Source organism: Phyllobates terribilis, unplaced genomic scaffold (assembly GCF_046119375.1).
Source record: "Phyllobates terribilis strain yellow unplaced genomic scaffold, ASM4611937v1 Scaffold_29__1_contigs__length_15306474, whole genome shotgun sequence".
Taxonomy (NCBI): Eukaryota; Metazoa; Chordata; class Amphibia; order Anura; family Dendrobatidae; genus Phyllobates; species Phyllobates terribilis.
The window spans coordinates 11,821,585-11,834,636 of NW_027362789.1; the positions used below are offsets into that span (position 1 = coordinate 11,821,585).

At 48.2% G+C, this 13,052-nt stretch overlaps 1 protein-coding gene and 1 long non-coding RNA gene across 2 annotated transcripts in view; both read left to right on the plus strand.

Moving 5' to 3' along the window:
- LOC141178705 (uncharacterized) overlaps positions 1-13,052 on the plus strand; it is a 93,128-nt gene that overhangs the window by 41,490 nt on the left and 38,586 nt on the right. The window contains exon 6 of the mRNA XM_073660584.1: positions 11,726-11,730. Within this exon, the coding sequence (XP_073516685.1) occupies positions 11,726-11,730 (5 nt within the window). The remainder of the gene's footprint in view (positions 1-11,725; positions 11,731-13,052) is intronic.
- Positions 12,163-12,842, plus strand: LOC141178632 (uncharacterized). Its single transcript, XR_012254843.1, has 3 exons — positions 12,163-12,309; positions 12,482-12,631; positions 12,761-12,842. It is a non-coding gene; the product is annotated as an uncharacterized lncRNA (long non-coding RNA).

Consider the following 13,052-nt stretch of genomic DNA (forward strand, 5'->3'; position numbering starts at 1 on the left):
TAAATAGAACTCAACAGCAGCATTAGCATCCATTATTACTGACTTTATACTTTGTCATGTTGTTACTTTGATAACTATAACTCCCATCATGTCCTGCAGCTCCTATGGCATGCTGGGTGGTATAATTCACCACAGGAGTGGTACAGTGTTTTATGTCCTTTGAACTATGGTATAATGCTTGCCTCTCCTGTTCTTTTCTGGACACTAGACAGGAGCGGGGTCACACAGCAGGGAGCGGCGCCGCCATGAATTCACTACGGCCGCGTTAGACACAGCAGGGAGCAGGGTCACACAGCAGGGAGCGATGGCAGCAGGTCTGTCGGTGCCTCCATAAATTCACTACGACCGCGCTAGACAGGAGGAAGTGGGCTGTGTCCCGTCCAGATCACACTCTGCAGTGACGTTACAAAGAGGCAGGGCCGGAACAACACAGAACTCCACAATGCGCAGAGTCCCCCAGCCCTGCCTCTTTGTAATGTCACTGCAGCGTGTGATCTGGACGGGAGACCACCCACATCCTCCATAGTGAATTCATGGCAGCGCCAACAGACCTGCTGCCACCAATCTCTGCTGTGTGACCCCGATCCACCACTGCGTCCACCGCACCACAGTGAGCATTCGGACAATAAGATGCACCCCTTTTTTCCTCCGAAATTTGTGGCAAAAAAACTGCGTCTTATAGTCTGAATAATATGGTAATTATATCCATTTTTCTTACCTTAAGATATCTCAGCTTGTTAGACTATGTTGGGCTCTGGTCATCAGCACGTCTATCTTCAGCACTTCTGGTACTTATAGTACGTCTGCTACTTGTCAATCAGTCAGGTACCTCTTAGTCCTCACTGTTCTATAGATTTAGTCTGATCCTTGTGACTTGAAGTAATGTAGTGGAATTCCTGAGACTTGGACAACAGGTGTTTAGTAGTGTTGAGCGAGCACTAAAATGCTCGGGTGCTCGTAGCTCGGGCCGAGCTCACCGTGATACTCGGGTGCTCGACCCAAGCAACGAGCCCAATGTTAGTCTATGGGAGACCCGACCATTTTTGCGGCGGACCCCCGGCAGTCTGTAGAAATCCTAAAAAGTGCCCAAAATAATAGTGACAGTGCTCAAAAGACATGGGGACAGCATGGGCATCGCCCCAGGAAGCATTTCTGACCCCCAGGTTACGGCTGTCAACAACGTGGTCAAAGGTATTAAGCCACTTTTACGGGATCGCAATAAAACATTCAAAAACAAAACAGTTTTCCTGTGAAATATGTTAAGGAACATCCTTTCCAGGGTAAAGACTTGTGTATAAGGTAAAATAAATAACCAAAAACAAAAATACTCCTCCACACCTTGGGCTATGTACACAAGTAGCATTTTTTATGCTTTTTTGCACTTTTGTATTGCTTTCAAGCGTGACAAATGCATTCACCGGGAAATGTCATTTTAACATTTTACAACCTTATCTGGCCATGTGCTGTGTGACACATGCATACAGTGCTGAAAAGACATGGGAACAGCATGGGGAAGAACCCTGACACCCAGGTCACTGCCTAAAAGTGTGCCCATCAGAAGTGATCCTTGCCGCATCAGAAGATGCAGACTTGCAACTATCCCCGTGCAAGTCCTTCTCCCTGGGCAGTGTTCAATTGTACTTCCCCCATTCCTTGCAATGCAAGCGCAAGTATGCAGCCTGCCACCCACCCGCCCCCAGGCTGCAATACCATACTGCTTGCTTGCACTTGAAATTGGGCCTTTTAGACAGGTGGAGGCGGAATCTGGCCCCCAGGTCATGGCTGCATCGGTGGCCTGGTATCCATACTCAGTCCCCAGCCGCCCGGAGGCCGGGTGTCCATGCTCGGTCCCCAGCCGCCCCATGGCCGGGTGCCCACATATGGTCCCCAGCTGCCTGGGGGGTGGCCGGGTGTCCATAAACGGTCCCCAGCCGCCCCTATTTGTCCTGGTGCGCCTTATACACAAGCATGTATACCAAAACATTACGTGTGCCCTCCCCAGTGCATTTAGTTGGAAGGACAGCCTAACCACAAACACGTGGACAAGTGAATGTGAACGTGGACAAATGAACCATCTGACTGACGCCTTCACACTGGGTTAATATTGTGGAAGCCGGGACACAGTTGGACACTGGCATGTAACACGTCCTCCAGACATAGAGGATTGTGGGTCCTGGGTCAATCAGGCTTCAACACAAAGTTCAGAAGGTAGACAGCTGCAGTGGTTGGCCTCCTACACAACGAATAAATTATTCATGATCATGAGGCCATCGATCTCCTTAGCTTTCTGTTCCTTGGAATGCAAGCGCATGTATGTAGTAGCGGCTAGGCCTGAGGTGGTCAGCGTTTTGGCGCATATCCTACCTCCTCCGGGGACTGCTGGATGTTTTCCTTCTACTATCCCAGTTCTATGACTCCCGTTAAAACAAAGCTTCAGGTGATGAATGATGGTTGAGGTGGTGGCAAAGGAGAACGAGCAGGAGGAATAGGGACCATTCACATCAATATCAGGCCAGTCAACCACACCTGTCTTGTAGGATATGTTTCTGTACCAAAAGGAGCGGTTCGGCTACACAGTTATAGGGCATACAATGAGTGCAATGCCTACCAAAAATTTCAAGGCACTCCAATGCCCCTTGGAAGTGACATGGAGGTCAGAGGGCCTTAACTAAACCGTTTTTTTCCATTTATAGCAACTGGGTCTCCAGTACACTGTTGGCCTAAGCAGTAAATGGAAGGCTTTCCAAAAATTACGAGGAACTGCAATGCTCCTTGAAACAAACGTGGATTACAGCGTACTAAAAACCTTCTACCCATTATTGGGGAGTGGGTCTCCCTTAGTTTTCGCCTATGCATTGAAAAGCAAAAGCTGACTAAAATTAGGAGGAAATGCAATGCCCGTTGGAAGAGTCGTGGAGGTTAGAGGTAATTAAAAACAACATTTCAATGTCCCTTGGAAGAGACGTGGAGGTCACAGTAGCTTAACAAGACTGTTTTAATGCCCCTTGGAAGAGCTGTGGAGTTCAGAATGGTTTAACAAGACGGTTTTAATGCCCCTTGGAAGAGACGTGGAGGTCACAGTAGCTTAACAAGACTGTTTTAATGCCCCTTAGAAGAGTGGTGGAGGTCGCAGTGGAATAAAAACACAATATCAATGCCCCATGGAAGAGACGTGGAGGTCGCAGTAGCTTAACAAGACTGTTTTAATGCCCCTTGGAAGAGTGGTGGAGGTCGCAGTGGAAAGAAAACACAATATCAATGTCCCGTGGAAGAGACGTGGAGGTCACAGTAGCTTAACAAGACGGTTTTAATGCCCCTTGAAAGAGTGGTGGAGGTCGCAGTGGAATATCAATGCCCCGTGGAAGAGACGTGGAGGCCACAGAAGCTTAACAAGACGGTTTTAATGCCCCTTGGAAGAGCTGTGGAGTTCAGAGTGGTTTAACAAGACGGTTTTAATGCCCCAAAGAAGAGACGTGGAGGTCACAGTAGCTTAACAAGACGGTTTTAATGCCCCTTGGAAGAGCTGTGGAGTTCAGAGTGATTTAACAAGATGGTTTTAATGCCCCTTAGAAGAGACGTGGAGGTCACAGTAGCTTAACAAGACAGTTTTAATGCCCCTTACAAGAGCCATGCAGTACAGCATATTAAAAACATTATTCCCATTATTGGGGAGTGGGTCTGCCATAGTCTTTGCCTATGCCTTCCAAGCAAAAGCTGCCAAAAATTAGGACGGAGGAACTTGCAATGCCCCTTACAAGAGCCATGCAGTACAGCATATTAAAAACATTATTCCCATTATTGGGGAGTGGGTCTCCCATAGTCTTTGCCTATGCCTTCCAAGCAAAATCTGCCAAAAATTAGGACGGAGGAACTTGCAATGCCCCGTACAAGAGCCATGCAGTACAGCATATTAAAAACATTATTCCCATTATTGGGGAGTGGGTCTCCCATAGTCTTTGCCTATGCCTTCCAAGCAAAAGCTGCCAAAAATTAGGACGGAGGAACTTGCAATGCTGGCAACACGGACCACGGTCACCCTGGTGGTATAGTGGTGGTGGAGGCTGAGGATAAGGAGAAGAGCTAATAACAGTCCAAATGAGGAAACGTACACCCATGTGTGGGTGTGAAGCGGTGCATGGGAATACACCTCCCGAAATAACACAGTGGATTTGACTTTATGTTACTCTGCTGTCATTTGGTGGTGATGAGAAGTCTGGCCCAATCCAGGCCTTGTTCATTTTGATAAAGGTCAGCTTGTCAGCATTGTCAGTTGACAGGCGAGTGCGCTTATCAGTTATAATTCCCCCAGCGGCACTAAAAACACGCTCCGATAACACACTAGCGGCAGGGCAGGTCAGGACCTCCAAGACGTACAGAGCAAGTTCATTTCAAGTGTTCAGCTTGAATTCCCAAAAATTAAAAGGCACAGAGGAATCACGGAGGACGCTGATACGGTCGGCAAGGTGCTTCCTCACTATCTTTTGAAACTTTCCACTCCTTGTGAGAGTACCCCGCGCCTCAGGGCCTGTAAGCTTGGCGGGTCTCAGAAAACTGTCCCAGAACATTGACAGTGTTCCCCTGCCTCTGCTGGATTGGAGTTGTGTCTCTCTTGCCTGTACGCCTTGGTTGGGCAACGAACTGTGACCTCTACCACTAGCGTGTTCAGATGGGAATTTTTTTAACAGTTCTGCAGCAAGGGCTTTCTGGTACTGCCCCATTTTTGTTGACCTCTCCACCTCAGGAATAAGAGAGTGAAAATTCTCTTTGTAGCGGGGGTCTAATTTGTCATCAACCAGTAATGACTGTCACCCAACATTTTGACAACGCGAGGGTCACGGTTAAGGCAGCGTAACATAAAGTCAACCATGCGTGCCAGACTGGTAACGGGCAAGACTTCCGTGTCCTCACCAAGATGACGACTGACCATGCTCTCCTCCTCATCCTCCTCCTCCTCCCCCGTGTCCTCAGGCCACCCATGCTGAACCAACGGTATGAAAGTTGTACAGGTACTACCGTCTACAGCACATGATACCAGCTCCTGTTCTTCCTCCTCCTCCTCTCCCTCATTGTCCCCCAATGCACGTTGGGATGAGATGAGGCTGGGTTGTGTGTAATCACCTGCTATGGCTTCTTGATCCATCTCATCATACTCTGGCTGCAATGCCTCCTCTTTAATTCTCTGCAGAGAGCATTGCAAAAGACACACAAGTGGGATGCTGATGCTAATTATGGCGTCATCGCCACTCACCATCTTGGTGGACTCCTCAAATTTGTCAGGATGGTACATATGTCAGACATCCAGGTCCACTCATGAGGTCTTATGTGTAGAGTCTGACCTGAATATGGACGGCCTTGTTGCAGCTGGTACCCCACAACTGCTCTCTTCTGCTGACAAATCCTTTCCAACATGTGGAGGGTAGAGTTCCAACGTGTCGGTGTGCCGGAAGCTGCAAACGCTGCTGCAACACAGCAAGGGCGGCGAAAGCTGTAGCCGACTTACGAAAATGAGTTGATAGGCGGCGTACTTTGACGAGCAGATCTGGCAACTCGGGGTACAATTTAAGAAACCACTGAACCACTAGGATAAGCATATGAGCCAGGCATGGTACGTGTGTGATCTCGCTTCGCCTCGGAGCCGCCATCAGGTTCCGGACATTGTCACACACGACCATGCCTGGATGTAGGTTCTGCGGTCTCAGCCACAGATCTGCCTGCTCTTTCACAGCTGTCCACAACTCACAAGCAGTGTGAGGTTTATCTCCTAAGCTTATGCGTTTCAGCACAGCCTGTTGCCGCTTGGCTGAGGCAGTACTGCAGTGCTTCCAGCTTGTAACTGATGTGGTGATATCTGAGCTGGAGGCTGAAAATGAGGAGGAGGATGATGCGCAGGAGCTGTATACTGTGGGGGCAACTCTGACTGACATAGGGCCCGCAATCCTCGGTGTGGGGAGGATGTGTTCCGTCTCAAGGTCCGACTGGGTCCCGGTGTTTACCCAGTGTGCCGTCAGGGAGATGTATCGTCCCTGGCCACAAGCACTTGTCCACGTGTCCATTCTCAGGTGGACTCTCCCAGTAACTGCGTTGTTCAGGGCACGGCAGATGTTTTGGGACACGTGCTTGTGTAGTGCGGGGATGGCACACCGGGCAAAATAGTGTCGGCTGGGGACCGAGTACCAAGGGATGGCCACAGCCATAAGGTTGCGGAAGGATTCCGCCTGCACCAGCCTAAAAGGCAGCATTTCCAATGCAAGCAGTCATGAAATGTGCGAATTTAGGACTGTGGCCTGTGGGACGTTGGCTGCGAATTTGCGCTTTCGTTCAAAGGTCTGGGATATGGACAATTGAATGCTGCGGTGGGACGTGGACGTTGATGCTGTTTCTTGAGAAACTGCCATAACAAGTGAAGACTGAGATTAGGGGGCATCTTTGCATGCAGTATGGACAGGAGATTGCCTTGCACGCACAACAGGGGGTTCTCTTACACACACAACAGTGGAAGAAGCAGTCGTGACACCCGCTGACACTGGTCGTGGACCCTGGGGTTCGCCCCACAAAGTCAGGTGCTTTGCTGCCATGTGCCTGATCATGCTGGTGGTTGTCAGGCTGGTAGTTTTGTCACCCCTGCTGATGCTGGCATGGCAGGTGGTACAAATAGCCTTTTTGGGGTTATCAGCAGAGTCTTTAAAAAAATTCCAGACTCTGGAAGACCTACTGGTTGTACTGGCAACGTCCCTCGTGTTGGTGTTACGGGGAATGGTTGCCCGCCTTCTGCCTGCGGCCACCACACTGCTTCTTCCTGCCTGTTGGGGTACTCTGCCTCCCTCCCCCTGTGTGCTGCTGGACTTGCTCTGCGTGTCCTCCTGCCACGTTGGGTAAGTTACTAGATCATCCACCACCTCCTCCTCTACCACTTCCACACCACGATCCTCCTCCTCACTTTGTGGCAATTGTGTCTCGTCATCGTCCACCTCTTGTGACAAATTGCCAGCGTCGCCTTCCTGTGGCCGTGGCTGTTCAAATATTTGGCCATCGCTACATGGGATCTCCTCTTCCACCACTTCAAGCGAAGCAGGCGAGGGGCCCAAAGATGGAAATGGACTAGTGAACAGCTCTTCAGAGTGTCCAACTGTGGGATCAGTTGCTGTTTGACGACACTCGGCATGGTGGGAGGAAGGAGCATCAGGGTGAGGAGGAGACTGACGGCTACTAAGACTTGACCGTGTGGAAGACAGACCGGAGGTGGTGGTGCCCAGGTGACTGGAAGTATTATCTGCTATCCAATTAATAACCTGTTCACACTGATCAGTTGGCAATAGTGGTGTTGTTGTGTGCTTCCCTAGTAATTTGGTCAAGAACTGGGAGCGAGAAGATGTGGCTGTTGGTTGTGGCACATTTTCACCTTGACCACGGCCCGGTCCTCTGCACGCACCATCACCAGAACGTCCAGTTTCACGTCCCTTGCCACGCGCCTTGCCCATTGTAAATGAAGTAAAATAGCTTACACTCACACTATCAATGGAAAAAGGGTAATAAAAAGGAGATTAGAACCGTGGAAGAGGAAAACCACAGTTCTAGTTCTCTGGCCTACACCAGAATCTTTTAGACAGATATATTTGTGTCTGAAAAGTCAGCGAGACACTCAAACTGGTTTTTTTTATGTAAAAAAGGCAAAAAGGTGGATTACACCCAGATTTGAACCGTGGAAGAGGAAAACCACAGTTCTATTTCTCTGACCTACACCAGAATCTTTTAAACAGATAGATTTGTGTCTGAACCCTCACAGACACACTCAATTTTTTTTTTCTTTTGGGGGGGGGGATACCAAAAGTTTAATAAGATGGGTATTTGTACAGTCTGACTGAGTAAAAAAAAAAGGAGGATTTAGATGAAAAAAAAAGGATTTTTCCTGACCCCTGAGACCTGGGGATAAGTCTAGCAATTTGACCATCAGCAGCACACAGGACTGTAATGCAGTGTTTGTTGGTATAACCACTGCGTCTCCTATACAGCCTGCCTGCCTGATATCTGGGATGGATATTAGTCCTGAGAAGGGCTGTTTGTTTGATTTGGCAGGCTTTAGAGACCCTACGCTACCTATTTCGCACTATGTATCTCTCCCTAACTGAGCAGCACTGACCCTATACTGTCTGATCCCAGGCGACTGTGTCCAAGATGGCTACGCCCGGTTTTAAATACTCGAGGTGACGCTGTGCAGCCAGCCAATCACTGTAATGCCCACAAACAACATGGCTGCGGCATTACAGTCACTGGCTGGCAATCCCTGCATGTTCATTGGCTCTGTAAAGAGCACCAAACAAGCAGGGCGGAGACCCGAGCTCCCGCACGAGTAACCCGAAAATGCTCGGTGCTCGCCGAACATCCCGAGTAGTGAGATGCTCGGGCGAGTACCGAGAAGTGTCGAGCATGCTCGCTCAACACTAGTGTTTAGCAAAGTTCCCAGCACATTCAACTTTGTACAGAACAAAGTATTCAATGAGAATATTTCATTCATTCAGATCTAGGATGTGTTATTTGAGTGTTCCCTTTATTTTTTTGAGCAGTGTATTTTTTGCTAATCTATTGTATTGTCATCTGACTTTCGATATTCCCAAATAGAGATTACAGTTTTCTGCTGGTTTGAGTATTTCTCTCTGAGAGGGGGTTCAAACCATTAGGGTCACACAGGGTGTTTTAGGATAAAGAGGACGATGAGCGTGGGGGGAGGGGGGCACAGAAACGGCAGGGATTCTTTCCACCTTGCTTTGTCTCAAACAAATTTGAATCCCTCTTATAAACAAAGATAAAATCCTGTGTACATGTGTGACAACCTAATTGTATACCACGGTCATGGTGAGTTGATAGCTATGATATAACATGGTTTATTGCATTAATGCATATTTTCCGATCTACTGCTTTGTCACGTGATGTTCTGTACTCCCAGATAGGGATTATCACAGAAACCACATTGCCCTTAGGTAGAATGGAGGATCTGGAGGAGAAGGTGAACTAAAACTGTGTGATAGAGCGACAGCCTTCACATTCTTGGACCCCGGCCTGAAAGTGATAAATTGAATCTAGAGAAAAATAAGGACCCTCTGACCTGTCTAGTAGTTAGCTGTATAGCTGATTCAATGCATGCTGAATTATTGCGGTCAGTGACCATAGTGACGTGATGAACCCTCCAGAAAATGTCTCCATTCCTTAAAGGCTAATTTAACAGCGAGTAACTCACAATTCCCAACAGCAGAATTTATTTCAGTAGACAAAAATTTTCTCAAGAAAAAAAGCACAAGAAAGCAAATTGGTCAGAGTTTTGGAACCCGGAGATAAAACAGTCCCTACTCTGACCTCCGAATCATCCACCTCCACAATGAATGGTTCTTGGAGATCGGGTTGGATTAGAACAGGAGCAGACATAAAATACACTTTCAAGTTTTCAAAATCCCTTATAGCATCTGGTGGCCAAACCTTGAGATCTGCCACCTTATATGTGAGGTCCGTAAGAGGTTCAGCAATCTGAGAAAAACCCCTAATGAATTTCCTATAATAGTTGTCGAATCCTACAGAACGTTACAACACTTTCAGGTCACTAGGCTGGATCCAATTTAATCAATGTAATCAGAGAAAATATCATTCAGAAAGTTGTGAAATCCTGTTGGTGCATCCAAACGGCAGAACAAGATTATCGAATAAACCCATAGACATTAAAGACGCCGATTCCCACTCATCACCCTTCATGATGGAAATCAAATTGTAATAAGCCCCTCTAAGGGCAAGGCTAGAAAACCATTTAGCCCTAAAAGACTGATTAGAGTCACGGCTCCGCTCCGTACACCTCGTACACGCGCAGCTCCGCTCCGTACACCTCGTACACACACGGCTCCGCTCCGTACACCTCGTACACGCGCGGCTCTGCTCCGTACGCCTCGTACACACGCGGCTCCGCTCCGTACGCCTCGTACACGCGCGGCTCCGCTCCATACGCCTCGTACACGCGCGGCTCTGCTCCGTACACCTCGTACACACGCGGCTCTGCTCCGTACACCTCGTACACACGCGGCTCTGCTACATCCACACTGTAAACCCCTCCTGACCCCACACATAAACTTCAGCTCATCCAGCACCATGACAACCAGCACAGCAGAGTCCTGCATCCACTGAGGCCCCTGATCATGTGACCCCTGACTCCTCCCCTCCTGTGACCTCATCACAGCTCCTGTGCGCACAGAGCAGCCATATATGTGGTGGCGGCTCTGCAGGTGGAGGTATGTGGAGACCCCATTACTGGGCGCAGGGGCATTAACCCCTTCAGCACGGAGACTCTTTTGGGGTCTCTGTGTGGTGTGAACAGTGAGGTAACAGCTGTGGACAGAATGCGGCTTAGCTGGTTCCCGTCCACATTAGATCCATTCAGACGACTGCAGGATGAAGGACAGAAGCCCAGAGAAGTCCTCACACAACGCCATTATTCCTCTCCTAGCTCCAGCACAGTAATGTAGATAGTAGTGATTATCTCTCCATTACTGGATCGAGTATCGCCAGTGCTCGAGCCTCATATGTTTCACAGCTGTCAGCCACTAAACACAAGGATTGCCCGCCATACACGGTAATGGGGTAGCCATGTTGGCTACTGGCATTACTGTGACTGGTCGGCCGTATCGGATCTTATAGAAGACTCGGGGACGCGGTTGTTATAGGAGGGAGAGCTTAGATTAATGGCCCCCAACCCTAAATATTATAAAGTTGTAACCTTTAGTGCCTTTCGTGTGTATTTAAAGGGGTTTTCCCTCAAGCGAAAGTTCATTTAAAAAATTGTCTGTGTCTGACCGTGTACGGAACATACCACATCTCCTGGGCGGGGAGGAAGGAAAAGATTATACAGACATTACAGCAGGGGATTCATTTTGTGAGGTAAAATATTGTTTAAAAACAGGCAGTGAAATGTTTTATCTCACACAATGAATCCTCTGCGATGTCACGTGTAATGAATATCTCCTGCAGTATTGCTAATGCCGATTCCAGTGTCAGAAAATGAGAATTAGCGTGATGGAAGGTACAGACTCCGAGGAAGAAACTGCTTGTTATCTGTGGCCTAAAATATATAGGTTTTATTAGTAGATGCCAGGGAAAAAATGAGAATGTTGTATTATTATACAATTGCTGCTTGGGCCCCCACCGCCAGTCTCTGTATTTCCTGGTCAGTGCCAACAAACTTGTGATTCCTACAGTCAATCAGTTGCCAAAGCAGTAAAGAGCACAACCATTGATTGGGAGCATGGAGGAGATGTCTTAGTCAGCAATTCAACTTATATTCCAGTCCATATAAGACTAGAGAATACAACATCTACACCTTCTATCTCCTGATATGTTTCCCCTTATTATCTCCAGTAATTGTATTATTATGTAATAGTGGGGAAGGGCGTAGCCTTCCCTTGAGACAGAGAGAGTAAAAGGAAGAGTTCCTGAAGACAGACCTCCCCAACTGTGGTAGGCCAAGCTAAGGGGGTTAGCTTTAGTGATCCAGTTGGTAGAGCAGAGGGGGAACTTAGTGCCCTTATCAAGCCTAGAGAGATATAGAGCTTGTTCCTGGTATAGTTCCTTCTGGGCTGTAGTACCTGAAAACAGCCACAAGATGCCACTGTTCGGGGTGCTGATGTCAGGTTGAGTCTGCCAGCCGAGCTATAGACAGTGATGGGTTAAGGTTCTGTGATGACAGCTCACTGAGGGTGGGCATATTAGGAAAGTCTCTGTTTTAATTTCCTGAATCAGGAAGTGATTCAGTAGTACAAGAAGGGATTGCGACCTGATGAGACATCCTTACTATAGTGGCTGCTAGGGTAGACGGGAGCTCCGAACCCTCAGACAGTGAGATCCCAGTGCGCAGTTCTCCCCACGCAAGAGCACGAGTCCTGTTCGCTCGCCGTAGAAACTCACCAAAGCGTAGTGAGGACACGGGGCACTTCTGGTCTGCAGGCAGCAGAGGAAGCTAAACAGTACTCCAAGCCAAGACGTGGGGGAGAGATATCGGATCCGTTTACTGTTAATACAGAGGAGTCTCTAGGGCCAGGAATTATAGCCACAGAGCTGCTCCGCCTAAAGAGGGAACCAGGGCTGAAGCAGTTACCAGCGCCTGTGAGGGAGATGATTGCCTGTCGGGCCTTATCCATTATATCTGACTGTAAATACTGTAAATATTCCTCTTCCCCAAGTAAAGTCCAAGTTCTGGTTAAGAACCTCGTGTCCTCTGAAATTATTGCCCTGGTCCCAGAAGAAAATTGCCTGGAGACAGCCGCGATCGGATGGCGTGAAGTAAGTGAAGAGCACTACATACACAGCCACGCTTCAGAGAGAGGACACGTATTGCCTGTAGGGTGCCATAGCGAGAGGGGGCTACAGCTCGCCCACGACTACCTCGCTGGGGCACCTTACAATTACACAGGATTTTTATGATGTTACGTCGGCTCATCTTCTTCTCATTCAGGTCTCTATAATATCAGATCCTCTCAGTGAAGATCTTCCATAGAAGGTAATTTTCCTGATTTACCTATCAAAGATGGACATGAACAGAGACAAGATGGTGGAGAGGATATTCCACCTCACCCTAGAGATCCTCTTCCGGCTTACTGGAGAGGTGAGAGATTCTGATGACGTCACATTACATCATTCTTATCTATGGGAATAACAGATGGACAGAACTGGAGAGGTGAGGACTCTGGAAATGTCTGTAGTGAGATTTATTAATGTGTCTCTCCATAACCAGGATTACACATTAGTGAAGAAGACCTCTAGTGAGCGCTGTCAGGCCCCTGTGTCTGAAAGATGGGAAAGACCCCTGAGCCCAATAACAGGGCCTCCACCTCACCCCCTGATACATGAGGACATCAATGACCAGAAGATCCTAGAACTCACCTACAAGATGATTGAGCTGCTGACTGGAGAGGTGACACTTCTGGGAATGCTGGGACATTATACAGTAACGCTATGAAGGGAACGGGTGGATGACAGTATCATTGTATGTGTCAGGTTCCTATAAGGTGTCAGGATGTCGCCGT